At 38.0% G+C, this 20,365-nt stretch overlaps 2 protein-coding genes across 2 annotated transcripts; both read left to right on the top strand.

Moving 5' to 3' along the window:
- The first annotated feature begins 3,372 nt into the window (after positions 1–3,372).
- On the top strand, positions 3,373–4,302 carry LOC124505344 (olfactory receptor 4C46-like). The gene has a single exon (XM_047071272.1). It carries the CDS (start codon positions 3,373–3,375, stop codon positions 4,300–4,302), a length of 930 nt encoding a protein of 309 aa, XP_046927228.1.
- A 14,145-nt stretch (positions 4,303–18,447) lies between these two features.
- On the top strand, positions 18,448–19,380 carry LOC124505568 (olfactory receptor 4C11). Its single transcript, XM_047071551.1, has one exon. It carries the CDS (start codon positions 18,448–18,450, stop codon positions 19,378–19,380), a length of 933 nt encoding a protein of 310 aa, XP_046927507.1.
- Positions 19,381–20,365: the final 985 nt, after the last annotated feature.

Raw genomic sequence — 20,365 nt, 5'->3', positions numbered from 1 at the left:
CATAAATCCCAGTGATTACTAACTGGGAGACTTAGAATTTCTGTTTACTTTCCATAGCCCTCTGATGAATATGACCAACAACTTTTGGAGTCAAGTTCTTTCATGGCTGCCATTCCATTGATTTTATGCCCTCACTGCTCTAGCACTCAAGCAATCAGGAACAGGTTTACAGAAAAGTGTTAATATTGTTAAGAAGGCAGAAGTTCTGTCTGTGACACGGGTCAACAGATTAACTCCATCACAGTTCCCCACTCTGGAATTATGTCATTTTCCTATTCCCATGACATCCAGCTTTCTTGGAAATCTGGATTCACATAGAGAAAGGGAATTCTCGTAAGTTCAGGTTCCAAACACAGGGACTGCAATTCCCTATTCGAAATCGGACATTTCTCAAACATGTCTCTTCAGCATACCTACTTCTAAGACAAAGCCTTTCCGTCAGAGGGGATAATTAATTCCAGAGAGAGAAAGCAGCAGTTAAAAGACAAGGTCCTTGAGCCTTTATGGAAACCTCTTTAAATATCCATGCAGTGCAAGGTGAAAATATTTTGGAGAAGTTACATCTTCAGAGCAAGTTTCATTATGGTAGGAATGATTCATTTGAAAGTGTTTCCTCCACACTTCTTACCTCTTGCCTCTAGGACCAGAGCCATCTGTAGGTCATTTCTCCACAGTGTGTCAAAAGAATTCACTCTAAATTTAAATCCCAGGCTTTCTATGAACAATTTTGGGGCTTTAGGCTAGAAGGAAAGATTTGGACTAATAGAAACACTTTCTGCACAGCTATTGATTTGTTACTGAATTACCTAAGTAGTCTCAGTCTGAGTGTGCCATAACTTTCATAGTGTAAGTTTCTTACCCAAGAAGAGGTCAGTTAGAAGATGGGATTATTTCTGAAAACCCCCAAACATCATTAAGATCATCTAAGAGTACAAGGTAAGTTTTTCAACAGCGTTGAAGCATCTTAAAGAGGGTTACCTTCTCTATATAGTAATCACTATGTTTCAACACTTTTAAGTATAGTAATATTTTATCCAATCCCAAGTTCTTCAGAAGATAGTTGATAAGTGTCATTGGCCTAATTTGGCAAATGAACAATCTGAGGCTCATAGAGATTATGAAATGTTGTAGGACCCAGCTCTCTGATCAACCAGGCACTTGGTATTGCACGAGACCTCTCCCTTAACATCCAAGACAAATCATGAGCATGAAAATCAAATGTAAATACACTCCAAACACAGAAAAGACATACATATGAGTAATACATAAAATAGATCATCCGTCATTTAGCCCAAGCATGAACAGGGACAGCCCTTCCTTAGATTAACTGCTACAGATAATGTGGGTCTCTGTGCCTTCCTGAAAAGTAAAATTAGAGATTAATCTTCCTGAGCTTGTTGCATGGTCAAATGTTTTTCTGTATTTTGCTCAAAACGCCAACTCTCCCTATCTCCTAGGTGCAGGCACAGTCACAAAAATTGGTGTAAGTTTTTTGTGTGCCCACAGTAATGTGGTGGCTATGTTCATGTATGTTTCCTCAATCAATTCTCATAACACCCGGGACATGGATATTATCATTCTCACTTTATACCTGAGGAAACATGAGGAAACAAGGATGTAGGGTGCCAAGAAATGTTCCTGGGATAAAAGAAGTTGCAAGTGGAAAAGGCAAGATTCCAATATGGTCTCTCTAGTTCTACAACCAATACATTACACTTAACAACTGTGGTAGTCATTTTCAACATTTAGCAGAGTCTGGGGACCCATGCTTGCAAGCAGATTGGGAAGGGAGGAAATGGGGCTGTGGAAGAGGCCAAGGTCAAAGGGATATTCAATGAAAGAAGCACCACATTTTTGTTAATATTTGGTGATTCTGATGTATTTAGTGATTTTGATGTGTTGATACTTGGTGATCATGTGTGTGTGTGTGTGTGTGTGTGTGTGTGTCTGTTGATGAAATTACTTCATGAACACTTGCTTCTGAAGTGGTATTAAAGTCATTATAATTATTATGGTCATATCAAAAAGAGATAACGAGTTCAGCATTGTTTGTAATAACATAACAATGTAGGGAATGGATTAAAATTTTGGAAGAAAAAAGTCAACAAGTATAATGTGATATAATGTTGGCTCTGCCCTTTATTCTCTGCTTGATCTTGGACAGGACCCTTAACTTCTCTATATTGTATTGCCTACTGTATACAGTAAGTATAAAATAATAGTGGTAATCATATATATATATATATATATATATATATATATATATATATATAGTTTGTTTTTTAGAGAAAGAAAGAGAGAGAGCACTAGCAGTAGAGGGTGAGACAGGGGAACTCAAGCAAGGCTCCCCGTGGAACCTGACACGGGGCTGGATCTCACAACTGCGAGACCATGACCTGAGATGGAACCAAGGGCTCTGCTTAACGAATTGAGCCATCAAGGTACTCTATCATCTCATGGGTTTGTAGTGACGATGAAACAACCACATTTCTGCAAAACCAGAACACAACAAGTATCCAGAGATATAGTATCATTTTAGTTAATAGTATCATTATTATTACTGTAACATCAGTCTCTGAGATTGTTTCTACATTTGCAAAATGGATGAAATAATGTAAATCACACAGGTTACTACTATACCATGCATATAGCAATAAATCATTAAAAATATACTTATTATCTATTATAATATTACTGGCATTTGGTAACGTGCATTATCAATTACTTTATAGTAACTCCTAGAGCCCTTTATAATATTCTCTTAAGAAATACCCTGTTACACTTTTTGTCAACTATTATAAATAGTTTGGATATGGGGCTTTCTTTCTCGGACTTCCATCCCCTTACTGACCCTCAACCGACTTCATCCAAGACGCACAAAGGTCTTTACGAGAGTTGTATCCAAGATTCACCCTTCCTCCAACTCCTCTTCGCCCTCTCATTCATATTCTCAATTACATTCCATGGTTCTCCATTTCCTAAGGATAAAGGAAAAATTCCTAGCGTTGCATTCATAGCCTTTGGATCCATTTCTTACCACTTTTTTCACACTTAGCTGCAATATGACAACTTCAAGATAGGCCCTAAGTCTTCTCAGATGAGGAGGTGTACACAGATGATCTCCTGCCTGTGTGTTTGCAAAGTTTTTCATGTCAATGCTCTTAACAGAATCTTCACCCAGGAGATAATTTAAATAATAGTCAAGAACTCAGATCTTACTTTCTATCTCGAACAAACCTCGTGAGAATCCACAACTCTACAGAATCTAGGCATTTGTTATTTACTAGATGAAGAGCCTCAATAAATTCAAGGTTGCATTAATCAAAAAAGCTTTTTCTTTTCAGGTAATGTAATCAACCATAATATGAAATAATGGAGAATAGGAACAACGTGACGGAGTTTGTTCTACTGGGACTCACAGAGAATCCAAAGATGCAGAAAATCATATTTGTTATGTTTTTGGTCATCTACATCATCTCTGTGGTAGGAAATGGGCTCACCGTGGTCACTATCACTGCCAGCCCATTATTGGGGTCCCCCATGTACTTTTTCTTGGCCTATCTCTCCTTCATTGATGCCTGCTATTCCTCTGTCAATACCCCTACACTGATTGTAGATTCACTCCGTGAGAAGAAGACCATCCTATTCAATGTATGTATTACCCAAATCTTTGGGGAACATTTCTTTGGAGGTGCTGATGTCATCCTGCTTACGGTGATGGCCTATGACCGCTATGTGGCCATCTGCAAGCCATTGCACTACACGACCATCATGAATCGGCGGGTGTGTGGCCTGTTAATGGGAGTGGTGTGGGTGGGAGGCTTTCTTCATGCAACCATACAGATCCTCTTTATCATCCCATTACCCTTCTGTGGTCCTAACGTCATAGACCACTTTATGTGTGATCTGAACCCTTTACTCAATCTTGCCTGCACTGATACCCACACTCTAGGGCTCTTCGTTGCTGCCAACAGTGGATTCATCTGTCTGTTAAACTTCCTCCTCTTGATGGTCTCCTATGTGGTCATTCTGCGCTCCCTAAGGAACCACAGCTTGGAGGCAAGGCGCAAAGCCCTCTCCACCTGTGCCTCCCACATCACAGTGGTCATCTTATTCTTTGTGCCCTGCATATTTGTGTACATGAGACCCGCAGCTACTTTATCTATTGACAAAGCAGTGGCAGTGTTCTACACTACGATAACTCCCATGTTAAATCCCTTAATCTATACCTTGAGAAATGACCAGATGAAAAATGCCATTAGGAAATTGTGTAATAGGAAAGATATTTCAGGGGAAAAATAAATATGCGTAAAGCACAACATTGATTCAATGGAAGCAAGGATCGAAAAGACATTTCGGATGATCTCAGCAAGGAATACCTATAAGATATAGAAGAAAAAAAATGACTGGTATGAATCATAGATTCTGCATTGAAAAGAGCAGAAATGGGTGCAAGAAAAAGACAAAAAACTAACCCAGGATCACTCTTTGCATATTTGAACAACTCTACCAAATTGGGGCTTAGTTTTCCTAGCTTCATTCATGTATATGGATTCATAAGCTTTCATTCTAATTAAGAAATTAAAAATTTAATTCTAATGTAAAATTATATTGGTATTGAGCATCAATCTCTAGGACAATCCAAAGAAATAGGCACTGTTATTATCCCCACTTTATAGGTGAGGAAACGGAAGGGGGAAGTATCAAAGTAGGTATATGAGAGTCATTAATCAGAAGCTACCTGATTTATAAGACCGTGCTCTTACACGCTCTGATACAGCACCAGGCAAAGATGATAGAAAGATAATTATAATAGCTACCATGAACTAAAGGCTATGCCGGATGCCACATATATAATATATAATATGTAAAATATGGTATATGTACACATGTCATATTATTATATACACATATTATATATCATAATTATATATAATTATTTATACTATTGTATATGATATTTATATTAATTCATTAACTATAACTAAATTCTAAGAACTTTTCATTAATAACTCAATTTTATAGAAAACTATAACATAGTTTATGATAATTAGTTCACTGTAATATTGTGGTATGTACCCATTTAACCTCTAAGAGCTAAGTGAAGAATATTATGCCATGTGTCCAAATTTCCTCATAGACTTCAGAATCATTTTGTATTGTTCACGTCACCCATCTTATGCTGATAAGCCATAGAAAATGCAATGACTCAAATAAAAGAATATTTTAATGTCAGACTGGAATTTTTATTTTTTAATATACATTTATACTCCATAAAGTACTTATCTGATAACTCAGAATACCTTCTACAAGTAGAATAATGTATAGTGCGTGATAAATAGTGAATAAAAAATAAAAGTATAAAAGAAGGTGAACAAAGTCAATAAAATGTAGAGAAAAAAATACTGGTGGGTAGGGAATTTTTTTTCCTCCTTTTATCTGATTCCGACTCAGAATTCTGGCTAGATCTCTTAGAGAAACCACAATTTGTTTTTTACTTCTGCTTAAACTGGGTAATGAGAAAAAATTGAACCTGAGATGCTCAGTGCGAGAATAGCTTACCTTGATATTCCCCCTGCTCTCAGCAAGATTTCATCATCTTATGAATGTGAGCTGTTTCTGTTATTTTTCTCTGTCAGTTAGATTACTTTTTGGTAACATTTCATTATGAAAAGGTGTTTTTAAACATACGTGGTCCCCCTACACAGAAAACAACTTCAGGATAAATATATCCCATTTATTCCTTCCATCCCTCCCTCATTAATCGACAGACATTTTTCTTGAGCCCAAAGAATACATCAGACAGATTGATAGTTGCTGGGGCTTCAGTGGTGAATAGAGAGGAACCCGGGTCTTTCTTCACAGAGCTTAGGATCCACTGAGAGGCACCCGGAGGGGAGCAGAAAATGATGACACCGTGTTATAAATGGTAAGATAGTGGCAGCACAGGGTGCTATGAAAGCATGTTGGAGGGACACACGACAAAGACTCAGGGGTTCAGGAAAGTTCCCAAGATGAAAGGACATAAAAAATGAAACTTCAAGCTTGAAACCAGGTTTGCAGAATGAACATGTATGCATCAGGGGGAGTGGCAGCATTCCTACCAGAGAGAATGTATAACCAGGGCCAGAGGGTGAAAATCAGTGTGCATGTGGTTGTTAATTCATCTGTTCATTCAACAATTGTTTATTGAGCTCTCACCATGTGCCAGGTGATGTGCTGGACAATGAGCTTAAAAATGGTCAGCAGTGTGACATGAACCTGGATAGACAGGAACAGGGAAGATGAAGACTGGTCTCAGAATCATGTTCAATCTTACCGCTAAATACCACGGGGCAAATACGGAAAGACTTTTTAAGCCAGTGAGTGATGCACTTTAATATGAGTTTGAGATAACTATATGGGTTGTCAGTGTAGGAGGTATAATCCACGAGGAGCATATTACACTCCAAAATAACAACTTGAGTTTTCCAATTTTTAAAGACATAAATCTGTGGAATACATGTGGGAATGGATACTAAAAATATAGGATAGGGGCTCTTGGGTGGCTCAGTGGGGAAGCAACCAACACTTGATTTTGGCTAAGGTGACCCAGGGTCGTGGAATCCAGCCCCGCGCTGGACCCCATGCTGGGCTCCACACTGGGTGTGAGGCTTACTTAGGGTTCTCTCTCTCTCTCTCTCTCATTCTGCCTCTCTCCTCTGCTCTCACTCTTTCAAAAAAAAAAAGGATAGGATAATCATGGAGGAAACAAAATTCAATGAAGCCAAATTTATTTGTTTGTTTGTTTGTTTATAGAGAGAGCAGTAGAGGGAGAGAGAGAATCTTAAGCAGGCTCCACACCCAGCACAGAGCCCCACTCAGGACAAGACACAGGACTTGATCTCACAAACTGTGAGATCATGACCTGAGCCAAAATCAAGAGCTGGATGTTTAACTGACTGAGCCACCCAGGCACTCCAAACCAAATTCATCGATATGGGTTCACTAAGTAGAGATTCTTTCTTTCTTTCTTTCTTTCTTTCTTTCTTTATGTTTTTATTTATTTTTTTTTAATTTTTTTTTCAACGTTTATTTATTTTTGGGACAGAGAGACAGAGCATGAACGGGGGAGGGGCAGAGAGAGAGGGAGACACAGAATTGGAAACAGGCTCCAGGCTCTGAGCCATCAGCCCAGAGCCTGACGCGGGGCTCGAACTCACGGACTGTGAGATCGTGACCTGGCTGAAGTCGGACGCTTAACCGACTGCGCCACCCAGGCGCCCCATGTTTTTATTTATTTTTGAGAGAGAGAAAGAGAGACCAAGCACTAGCGGGGAAGGGGCAGACAGGGAGACACAGAATTCGAAGCAGGCTCCAGGCTCTGAGCTGACAGCAGACAGCCCGATGCGGGGCTCAAACCCATGAACCGTAAGATCATGACCCGAGCTGAAGTCGGACTCTCAACCAACTGAGCCACCCAGGCACCCCGAGATTCTTCATTTAATGTTGCAGCTGGGGGACTGAGGAAAAGTTAACAGCTTTTCAGCTTGTTAGCTAAAACATGAACCAAAGGTAAGCAAATTAGAAACCCACACCTGCTTTGGTTTAATGTGGAGGGAGAGATTTAAGGGTATAAAAAAGGGGCGTCTGGGTGGCTCAGTCAGTTAAGGGTCTGACTTGATATCGGTTCAGGTCATGATCCCGCATTTCATGAAATCAAGCCCCAAGTGGGGCTCTGAGCTGACTGTGCAGACCCTGCTTGGGGTTCTCTCTCTCCCATTCTCTCTGCCCCACCCCATGCTCTCTCTCTCTCTCAAAATAAAATAAAGGTATAGGGAAATTGTAGGGTTAGAATGGATTTGTCATTTAAGATACTTAACCATCCTGGGAGTGTCCAGAAGATACATCTTTGATCATGACCATAAGAAATAAATTTGTCAGGTGAGTGCCAGCACCCTTGAGAAGCTCTGCAACACTGCTTTCTGTAGGCCAAAACTCTCGTGGGAGCTAGGGTCACTGAACTGGGAAATTCCAGTGCAGTGGGAGTTATGTGATCCCAGGTAACAGTGGCCAAGTGGTAACACTCAACCTTTTTATTTTTTTTTAATTTTTAAAATTTATTTATTTATTTATTTATTTATTCCAAGAGAGACACAGAGAGAGCATGAGAGAGAGAGGAGCAGAGACAGGGAGAGACCGAATCTCAAACACGCTCCATGCTGCCAGCACAGAGCCCAATACGGGGCTCAAACTCACGAACTGTGAGGTCATGACGTGAGCCGAGATCAAAACTTGGATGCTTAACTGACCGAACCATCCAGGTGCCCCAATACTCAGCCTCCTTAAAGGCAAGGTGGGTGTGCTCCCCATAAACGACAGCGGAATCAAAATAGCAGTCAGAATAATCAATACAAGCCAACTTAAAGTGTTCACTAGGTCATGATGGTGTTCCTAGAAGCGAAATGGAGAGGAAGCCTATTCAAGTCTTACTTGATCCATGTTAGCAAAAAAAGTTCTAGGTTAAGTAAACAAAAGTGTAACTTAATCATACAGACAGAGATTCATGGTCTGGCAATCAATTTCCAGACCGGAACCAGTTTATAGACTCAAAATTCCTTGAATCAAGGGGAGATTGGATCCCTTGCAGAAGAACCCCAGGACATTGCCAAAAATGTGTGTGTGTGTGTGTGTGTGTGTGTGTGTGTGTGTGTATACACTTTTTTTGCCAAAAATGTATATATTAATCCTTCCCTCAGTCTTCTCCAATAGGGGCCTATGGTCTTTTATTAACCTAATTGTGCACTGGATAAAAGGAATAAGCAGACCTATTTTATTATTGTTGTTAACTGCTTATTGTGCCTAATTTATAAATTAAACTTTGTCACAGGTATGTATGTATAGAAAAAAACATAGTATGTATAGGGTTCAGTACTATCCAGTTCCAGGCATCCACTGGGGATCTTGAAACATATTCCCCCAAAATAAAGAGACTGCTGTATATGTGATCTGACCCAAGCAGGAACCGAAGGCAAAATTACATGAAAAAAATGGCCAAATGTTACGGTCCCCACTTTTGCTACAATGCCTTCTCTCTCCCAGCCTACACCCAAGGCCTTATGGGGGGGGGGGCAGGGAGTTCACTGTGATCAATTGACAGAAGGATAAAAGACTTGGGCCTTATACAGATAATTGGGCTATTAGATAATTCGACTTGGGCTATTATACAGATAATTCTGCAGCAATATGTGGGCATAGCTCAAAAGTGAATAGATGCAGCACTACAGCCCCATTACGGAAAATCCCTAAAGGTCAATGGCATAGGGAAATTCTTTCAGTGAGTAGAATTTCAAGCAGTGTACCTGGTTCTTCACTTTCATGGGAGGAGAAATGGTCAGATGTGCAATGTATACTTATTTATGGGTTTTAGCCAATGGTTTGGCTAAATGGGCAGGGACTTATAAGAAACATTATTGGAAAATTGGTAACAAGAAAATTTGAGGAAGAGGCATGATTACATACCATTATGAATGAGTAAAAACACATGAAGATATTTATGTCCCTTGTGAATGCTCACCAAACACTGACCAGCAAGGGAGGATTTTTAATAATCAAGTGGATGGGATGACCCATTTTGTGGATACCAGTCAGCCTCTTTCCCCAGCCACTCCCATCATCTCCCAATGGGCTCATGAACAAAGTGGCCATGGTGGCAGGGATGGAGGTTATATATGAGCTCAACAATATAGACTTCTACCCACCAAAGCTAGCCTGGCCATGACCACTGATAAGTGTCCACCAGCAACAAAAACAACATTGAGTCTTCAATATGGCACCATTACTCAGCGTGATCAGCCTGGTTTCAGGTTGATTACACTGGATTGCTTCCATCATGGAAGGGTAATAATTTGTTCTTACTGGAATAGGCACTTGTTTGGATATGTATTTGCCTTCCCTGCATGCAATGCTTCTGCCGCAACTACCATCCATGCACTTAAAGAAATTTTTATCCACCATCATAGTTTTAGATACAGCATTGCTTCTTATCCGTGATTTCACTTCACAGCAAATGAAGTGTCACAATGGACTCATGTTCATGGAATTCACTGGTCTTGCCATATTTGCCATTATCTTGAGGCAATTGTCCTGATAAAATGGTGGGATGACCCTTTACAGAATTAGTTATAGTACCAGCTGGGTGGCAATACCTTGCAGGGATGGAGCAAGAGTCTTCAGTTCTCTGGAAGGCCGTGTGTGTTCTGAATCAGCACCCATTATATGCTGCTGTTCCTCCCATAGCCAGGTCCTGTAATCAAAGGATAGAAATGGGAGAGGCAGCACATATTGTTATCCTTAGTGATTCACTAGCAAAAATTTTGCTTCCTTTTTATAATGCCATTTTTGTATTTCTTAGTTTCTATCACAGTATTTAACTTACTGAATATCAAGAAGAAAATAGTCACCAAACTCTACCTTCCCTTCTTGTGGAGAGTTTAGTGCATTTTCAGTTGTATGCAGGACAGCTGTATAATGTTAGGTGGAATTGTGACCTTGTGTTGTATTTATTTAGAGATTAAGTATGGCTTAAGGTGATATGTATAGGTGCTAGGTTGATAAACAATGGACTTGTGTTGGCTAATTTTATACGTTAACTTGCCTGGGTCACAAGGTGCACAAATATTTTTTTGACTATTGCTTTGTGTCATGAGTATGAGGTTTTTCTGGCTGGGATTAACACTTGAATTGATAGACTGAATAAAGCAGATTGCTCTCACTGATGTAGGGTCCTCATCCAACCAAATGAAGACCTGAAAATTACAAATGGCTGATCTCCCCTGAGTAAGAGGGAAGTTTCCTGCCCATGAGCCTTTGAACTGAACCATTATCTCTTCCTGTCTCATGGCTGGCACACTGACACATTACTCTTCCTCATTCTACAGCAGCCTTCTGCCTCTGGACCCTAACTGGGACATCAGTTCTTACTGGTTTATAGCAGTTTCTGGTCTTTAGGCTCAGAATGGGACATTGGCTGTACAGCTTTTGCACTTTCTAGCCTCCCTATACACAAAAGCCAATTCTTGATAATAAATCTCTTCACATGTATGTGTGTGCGTGCGTGTGTGTGTGTGTGTGTGTGTGTGTGTATACTCTGAAAGATACCACATTTTTTCATGGATCAGGAGATTCAATAATTGTTTAGATGTCGATAATATCTAAAACAATACATATTTAATATAACCCCTATAAAACCTCAATGATAATTTTACAGGTAGAGAAAACTCAGTTGAAAGGTTCATATGGAACCTCAAGTGATCTTTAGCTTAAAAAAATTCTTGAGAAGAGAAAGCTGTATGTCTCACATCTCCTGATTTTAAAGCTTATTATAAAGCTATAATAATCAAAACAGTGTGGTACTGGCATAAAGACAGGCACATAGACAAATGGAATCAATTTGAGAGCCCAGATATATACCATCATAAATATGGTGAAAAGACAAGGGTGCCAAGATCATCCAAGGGGAAAAAGAGTTTTTTCAACAAACGGTTTTGGAAAAACTAGATATTCATGTGGTAAAGAATGAAGGTTGACCTTTAATATATACCATATGCAAAATAAACTCAAAATGGATCAAGACCTAAATATAAGAGCTAAAACTATAAAATGTTTAGAAGAAAATATAAATGAAAAAAAAAAGCTTCAGGACCTTAGCTTACACATTAAGTTCTTGAATATGACACCAAAACACAGGCCCAGAAGAAATCAATTAATTAATTAAACTGCCTCAAAATTAAACATTTCTACATATCAAAGGTCAATATCAACAGAGTAAAACGGCAACTCGTGGAATTCTGACACCTCAGTATCAACAAAGGACTTGAATAAATATTTCTCAAAACATAGCTCTATGCAAATGGGCAAAGAGCACATGAAAAGATACTCAGCATCAGTAAACACTTGTGTACACACTGTTCATAAGAATATAAAAATTGTGGGGCGCCTGGGTGGCTCAGGTCATGATCTCACAGCTCGTGAGTTCAAGCCCCACGTTGGGCTCTGTGCTGACAGCTCGGAGCCTGGAACCTGCTTTGGATTCTGCTTTGGATCCTTCTGTCTCTGCCCCTGACCCACTCACATTCTGTCTCTGTCTCTCTCAAAAATAAATAAACATTAAACAAATTTAAAAAAAATGGATATAAAAATGGTGCAGCCACTGTGAATCACACTATGACTTTCTTCAGAAAGTTAAAAATAGACTGACCATGTGATCCAGGATTTCTACTTCTGGGTTATAGCAGAAGAATTGAAAGTGGGGACTGGAAGAGATATTTGTACACTCATGTCCATTGCAGCATTATTCATGATAGCCAAAATATGGAAGCAGCCCAAGTGTCCATCAACGTATGAATAAATAAAATGTGGCATACATCCAATGCAATGTTACCCAGCATTGAAAAGGAAGAAATTTCTGAGCCATGCTAAAACACAGATAAACTTTGATGATGTTTTAAATGAAATAAGATGTTTATTTTTAATAAACTTTATATTTTATAACAGGTTTACATTTACACGGGAATTGTGGAAATGATACAGAGAATTCCCATATACCGTGCACTCAGTTTCTCTTGTTGTCATCTTACATAGTATGGTACATTTGTCACAACTAATTCACTTGATGTGAACACATGATTTTTAACTAATATCCATCCTTTATTCGGGGTACAGTAAAACCTTGGCTTGTGAGCATAATTCATTCCCAGGAACATGCTTATAACCCAAAGCACTTGTATATCAAAGCAAATTTCCCCGTAAGAAATAATGGAAACTCAGATGATTCATTCCACAAACCAAAAAATATCCTTATAAAAATGATTACGATACTGTAATATAGTACCAAATAATAAAGAAAATACAACATATAAGAAAAATAAACAAATTAACCTGCACTCACCTTAGAAAATCTTCGTGGCTGGTGTGAGGGTAATAAGAGAGTGGAGAATTATTACACGGAATGACTTTCACTATCAGTAACAAAACCATTGCTATCTATTGGCTCAATGGAATCTTCTTCTGCATCTTTTGCTAGCATGGATGTTAACTGTAGTACAATATTAATAAGCACTTGTCATATACTGTATTTGCTATAACTGTCAAAAAGACAGCAGAGGAAAGGGTCTGTATCTGCAGGCAGCCTGACCTGGAAGGAAGCAAAGGATTCCTCAGCTTACTCTTGTATGGAAAAGCAAAGGACTGTCCATAGATGCTTTGAAGCGATAAAAAATACACTAGTTCCAGTTGTGGGCACCTTCCAACCTCCTGAAAAATCACTGATTTCTACCAAACCCCATGGCCTGAGACCAAGCATCTGAGCATAGGAGATGATCACCCACAATCCCACAGTGAGAGACAGAGAAAGAGAGAGAAGAACCATTGGCTCAGTTGTGATCATGTGATGTTAGGCATGATGTAGTACTTGTATTGCAAGACATCGCTCGTTTATCAAGTTAAAATTTTATTAGAAATATTTGCTTGTCTTGCAGAACACTCACAGAACAAGTTACTCGCAATCCAAGGTTTTACCGTACTTTGTTTTTAACTAATGCCATTTTTCTTCTCAGAACCCCATCCAGCATGCCACCTTACACTCCATTGTCAATGTCTTCTTCAGCACTTCCAGACAGTGACAGTTCCTCCAACTGTTCTCTTATTTATTTATTTCAAGTATAACTAACATACAGTTTCATACTTTATTATATATTAGTTTCAGGTGTGTAATACAACGATTCAACAGTTCTACACCTTCCTCAGTGCTGAGCATGATAAGTGCATGCTTAACTTTTCTTTCTTTCTTTCTTTCTTTTTTTTTTTTTTGTGAACTTGACGTTTTGAGAACTAGCCAGACATTTTATATAAAAACTTTCATTTGGGGTTTGTCTGATATTTTACTCAAGATTAGACTGGTGTTGTGGGTTATGGGGAGAGAGGTCACAGAGGAAAAGTGCCATGTTCATCACTTCGTACAAGTGAGTATATACTTTCAATGGGACTCATCACTGTTGATGTTAACCTTGATCACCTAGTTGAGCTCGTGTTTGTCACATTTCTTCTCCTTATAAATTTACCTCCCCACCCTGCCCCATTCCACAATGTGCCTTTTGGAAGGATTGAGAGTTATCCTATGACTCTTTGAGCGCAGGGTACCTACATAATCATTAGGAATGCTTTTTTATGGGAGATTTGTCTATTACCCCCTATTTATTAGCTATTTATTTCATTGCTACATCAATATGAACTCATGAATTTGTAATACTATGAGTTATATTTCAATTCAGTGTCATTTATTTTGTTGCTCAATTTTTTTCCTGCTTTTGGCACTAGGGGCTATTTCAGTTTGCTCCTGTGTCCCCTTGGCATATTGTCATCACAGCGTGAGTGTACGTGTGTGTGCATTAGCACTTTCTTACTTTCTAGCATTACAAGGTATTCCAGTTCATCTTGTACATTCCCCACCCCATACCTAGAATCAGCCATTTCTTTAAGAAGTCCCAATTCATTTTCTTGGATAATGGAATCAGGAACCACGTCTTGGACACTGGATTATAGATAATATTTTTTTCTTATTCCAGTCAAAAGTTGACATTTATGATTCAAATAAACAGCTTTAACTGCAAGAATATATCACCTTTTTTCTCATAATCTAATTATATTAAATATTAAGTTCTTTATCACATCTAGTTCATGCTTCTTAATTAAAAGGGAAGGGACACTTTAGGGAATGACCTTCCCCAGACTCTATCATCATTAATATTTAAATACTACCATAGGAAAAGGAAAAGAGAAGCATTTCCCAGTCAAAATTCCGTGTGACCGTGGATTTCAGAAAGTGTGGGATAAATCGGAGACCGATTTTGTCTTCTAGGATGCAGGTAAGAACCTGAGTCTTAGTGACATTGAAGAGATCCTGGTTCCAGATAATCAGACAGAACTTTAGAAACAATTTTTTTTGTTCTTTTTAATTCTCATTTGAGTAAAGAGTGGCCAAATTGCCTTGTGAAGAAAACAGAACAACTGAACGTCCTAACTTTTACATAAGCTCTTATCAAAACCAGTAAGATTTGTGTTGGGAATTAACTTAGTTGTATTTAATACCCAGGGAAAATTAATCTGATCGATGCCACAGTATGCATCTAATACATAAAAGCCATTTGTGGGAAGGAAAGAAAGTTTGGTGAATTTTCTGGAAGTACTTTACAATCTAAACTGAGAAGATGGAAATAAAATAAATGCACAGCAGCTCCTGACACAGAGATAGTCAATTGGAAATAACATTTTTTGAGTGTTCCAGTAAATGCTCCATGGAGATGATGGCTTTATTTTGGATGGAGTAGGCTTCCCTTTTCAGTGGTAACTGAGTATTGAATAGGACCAAACACTATTGGGTTGTATCAGTAGGAAATTCTCTTAATTATTCCATTCACTCAAAGAATACTTATATTAACTAGATACATTTTTTCTAGGTGCTTAAATCCAGAAGCGAACAGATAAAAATTACCTACCTTATGTTGCTTCATTCTAATGTAAGTCACTCTTATACCTATTTTTATGTGAACTATACAAATGTTTCAGTCTCTATCAGGTAGATGATAGACAGATGATAGATAGATGATAGAGGATGATGATATATATATATATATATATATATATAGATGATAGATAATGGATGATGATGATGATGATGATGATATAGATAGATGATAGATAAGTAGATGATATATAGATAGATACATGATTGATAGATAGATATAGATATAGATAGATAATAGATGATAGATGATATAGATAGATGGATGGATAGATAGATAGATAGATAGATAGACATAGGTATAGATAGGATAGATAGATGATAGATAGATAGATAGATAGATAGATAGATAATATATAGGTGTTTTTTTATAATACTTAATCGTTAGAAACCACAAACAAGTTTTTATTACTGTTTGCTGAAGTGTTTGACCAGGAGCATATCTGGCAAACTCCTAAGACTTCAGGAGCACATGTAGCGAATGGCAGTGTGGTGGTACATGATGGGGTAAAGAGCCTTAAGTCCAAAACTGTCCCTATAGCCGAATCACCCTCTTACTGAGACTCCTCAATCTTACTCTAGCTCTAAGAATCTTGCTGTTCCCACAGCCTACATCAGAAGACAGTGTTATGAATGAGTCATATGCCAATGTGAATAACAAACCATCTACTAAGGTGTTTAAAATCTTTATTTTTAATGCAACATGATTATAACATATTCTCACTCACCAAAGACAATATTTTAAAAGGAAGGTCATCCCCCTAACTGTGTTACCAAGAATGCAATTTCCCCACCCTGAGGCCACATATATTATGCTATTTGGTACTCTCTCAAATACAATTAGTTGATATGAGTCTATGCGTGTGTGATATTGTTAATAAAAATATTACTGTCCTCAGCAGACAGTCCTGAACTCTTTTACTTTACAGCATATTTTAGAAATCATTGCATATTGTGTTGACAATTTCATTTTTTATCAGCGATTGCATAAAATACCATTCCCTGATTCATTTGGCTCCATTGTGAGGGGCATTGAAGTTGTTTCTTACTGCTTGCCAACATGGAAAAGGCTGCTATGATTATCTTTGTACCCATGAGTGGGATTATCTGCAGCAAACAGAATCACCAGACCTATGTGTAGGTGCAGTTGAAATTAGCATCCATGTTGAAAATCACTCCCTGAGAGATTGCACCCACTTAAACTCCTACCAAAAATGTGTGGGGTTGATTGTTTCCCATATCATTTTCAGCACTGTTTGTTAAAAGACATTCATCAAAAAGGTCATTTTGTTAATCTGATAGTTGAAAAGATATATAACTGGAATTTAAATTTGAATGTATTTAACTATGAGTGACATTGAGTATCTTTTCCCTTGCTTAATTATTTTTAATAAGAAGAGTTCCTTTTGAAATCAGCTCTTTTGCCCATTATTCATTTGTGCTGTGTTTTTAAAGATTGACCTCTGAAACCCATTTATATTTGAGAAAACTATGCTTTGTCCCGAATATATGTTGTAAATATACTTAAACGATTTGGCACCTTCTAATTACCTTTTAATTGTGCTACTATTTGGAAGATATATGTGATGAGAATAAAAAAGGATTTTTCCATTGTTTGGTATATATAAGGAAATATTTGTTTCCTTCCTGTGTCTATCTTCTCTTACTGAAGTCTGGGTATGGGACACTCAAGAATATAGATTCCAAGAATTCTTTTGAAAAGTTTCAACTATGATTTGGAGCTTCCTTAGCTAATTTTCCAAATCCCTGGTGCTTAAGATAACATGACATTTGAAAAAATATTTTGATTTATGCCAAATGTTCTCTATTTATCCTTAATTTCATTCTCAATCTCTCCTGTGTCTCAAGAAAATTGGGCAGCCTGAGTGACTAAGTCGGTTAAGTGTCTGACTCTTGATCTCGACTCAGGTCATGATTTCACAGTTCGTGAGTTTGAGCCCTGCGTCCTGCTCTGCACTGACAGCACAGAGCCTGCTTGGGATTCTGTCTCTCCCTTTCTCTTTGCCCGCCCCCCCTACCTCAAAATAAGTTTAAAAAAAACTTTAAAAAATAATAATTAAAAAAAAAGAATGTATGATAAAAGACCCATAAAAATTCTGAATGAAGGGACAACATAATATAGTATAATTATTGTATAACTGTAAAAGTACAAAGTTTAATGATAGATACCAAATTTAGAACTGTAAGCAACTAGAAATTATTGAGTGGTAAAGTAACAGGAAATAAATTTAGTCAAGGTAACAGATTAAAATAAGTTTCACAATTGAGTGGACCAATTGATTGAATGATCACTGTTAAGACTCTCTCTCTCTCTCTCTCTCTCTCTCTCTGTGTGTGTGTGTGTGTGTGTGTGTGTGTGTGTGTGTGTATTTAGGTTTTTGTTAAGGAAAACACTGTCAGTGTTTCTACATCATTCCTTCAATGTTCAGAATGTTTACTAGAAGAGACTTTATAACTGAACTACCAGGTTCAAGTAATAGGAAAGTACAGCATGTAAATCATGCATGAGTTCTCTCCATTTTGCAACATTCTATTCTCATAGGTCCTTGTTGTAAAGTAAAGAAAGACATTCAGCTCAAAAAGATACCCTCTCATAACAAATCCCCTAAATTAATGTTTATTATGCCTGAAGAATCAGGTACTCTTTCATTATCGACATATTTCATCATTTCCATAAGCAGTCAGGTGAATAGATTGTGAATATTGTGATTTCCACTTTATTCAAAAGAAAACGAGGGATTACCCATTGGTAGGTGAACCTTCCATGATCAAGCATATAGATTTGACCTCCAACTGGAGAATTCACTTCATACTTTTTTCTTTGCAGATCATTTCTAAACTGCGCTTTCTCCAGTTTGCCTGAAATTATGCAGCAAAATAACAGCGTAACTGAGTTTATACTATTAGGATTGACCCAAGATCCTATGAGACAGAAAGTGGTATTTGTAATCTTCTTCATTTTTTATGTGGGAACCGTGGTAGGGAATTTGCTTATTATTGTGACCATCAAGTCCAGCCGGACACTGGAGAGCCCCATGTACTTTTTCCTATTTTATTTGTCCCTTGCTGATTCCTGTTTTTCAACTTCCACAGCCCCCAGACTAATTGTGGATGCACTCTCTGCAAAAAAAATCATCTCTTACAATGAGTGTATGACTCAAGTCTTTTCACTACATTTATTTGGCTGCATGGAGATCTTTGTCCTCATCCTCATGGCCGTTGATCGCTACGTGGCCATCTGTAAGCCCTTACGTTACCCAACCATCATGAGCCGGCAGGTCTGCACCATCCTGATTGTTCTTGCATGGATAGGGTCTTTTATACATTCTATAGCCCAGATTATCCTGGCCTTGAGATTGCCTTTCTGTGGACCCAATTTGATTGATCATTACTGCTGTGATTTGCAGCCCTTGCTGAAACTTGCTTGCATGGACACTTACGTGATCAACACGCTGTTGGTGTCTAACAGCGGGGCCATTTGCTCAAGCAGTTTTGTGATACTGATGATCTCATACATTGTCATCTTGCATTCGCTGAGAAACCACAGCGCAGAAGGAAGGAAAAAAGCTCTCTCTACTTGCACTTCCCACATCATTGTAGTAGTCTTATTCTTTGGTCCATGTATATTTATTTATACACGCCCCCCAACCACTTTCCCCATGGATAAGTTGGTGGCCGTATTTTATACTATTGGGACACCATTTCTCAACCCACTCATCTACACACTGAGAAATGTAGAAGTGAAAAATGCCATGAGAAAGCTATGGCATCTCAAAATTACCTCAGAAAACAAAAAATGAATCGAGGGTTTTGGTTGATTATTTAATCTGTACAGATAGCAAAGCTGATAGTGTATGTTCCGACTTCCCCAGTGCTCTCTAATATAATCCATCTGATTTCCTTACTTTATTCAGTGCTTCTGCCCACAAGCTAGTAGCTTCTTTATATTGCCATCCTGGTTCTTTCTTTTCCTGAGAGCTCAATTCTAACATTGCCGATTGTGAAATATTCCCCACATCTCAGTCTACACTCTGGTTTGATAAGAAAAAAGATATTGACACAATCACAACTGTTCAAACAGTGAGCATCCATAAAGTATAGCCTGTTCTCTCTGACTTGTAATTCTGACTATAGCACATTTCAGATAGGATATCCTGTTTTGTCTTGAACACTTTCAGAGCAAAGGAATTAACTTTGTGTGTCAAGAAGTTCTTTTAATTCTATCATTAGTTTCACTTTTAAAAGTTCCACGTTAGTGAACCAAAGCCAAATATATATATATATAATTTTTCTTGTTGTTTTTTGACTATTAAGATAACGGAGGCATTACGTGTGAGATTTTTTAAATGTAGTGTTACAAAGGCCTTGAGATATTCTGCTAGTTTGTATGATTGGTATATAGGAATTACAACAAGAGAAATCTATAACTCTAAGAGGGAAAGAAGTAAAATAATATATGTTGTCAAGATGGAATAAATATTTCAAAATACACAAGAGATACAACATATTTTTTGAGATTGAAGTACAGAAAGGTAGAGCCTAGCTTGAAGGAAAAAAATGGATGATATTATTTCATTTAAAGTTGTATTGTGTCAATGGAATAAAAGAAAGTATCAGAGGCATTCAGAAATACTCACTAGACTTGTCTCTAGTTAATGGAGGTAGAGAGAACCCACTTTTGCAGCAGGAAGCCTCTTTAATTCTCTATTTGTTCTTCCCTAGTAAAGGAGTAGTATGGATTCTCAAGTTAGGACTGCCAATAGAATTTCGATGCCCATAGTGGGC

The sequence above is a fragment of the Lynx rufus genome, unplaced genomic scaffold (genome assembly GCF_022079265.1).
Source record: "Lynx rufus isolate CCGP_SWC_20201006 ecotype Redwood Valley unplaced genomic scaffold, mLynRuf1.p SCAF_9, whole genome shotgun sequence".
Taxonomy (NCBI): domain Eukaryota; kingdom Metazoa; phylum Chordata; class Mammalia; order Carnivora; family Felidae; genus Lynx; species Lynx rufus.
This window is presented reverse-complemented; position numbering and strand designations above follow the sequence as displayed.

Bases quoted from the DNA above. Each gene is read 5' to 3' on its own strand.
- LOC124505568 (XM_047071551.1), top strand. From the start codon at position 18,448: ATGCAGCAAAATAACAGCGTAACTGAGTTTATACTATTAGGATTGACC.
- LOC124505344 (XM_047071272.1), top strand. From the start codon at position 3,373: ATGGAGAATAGGAACAACGTGACGGAGTTTGTTCTACTGGGACTCACA.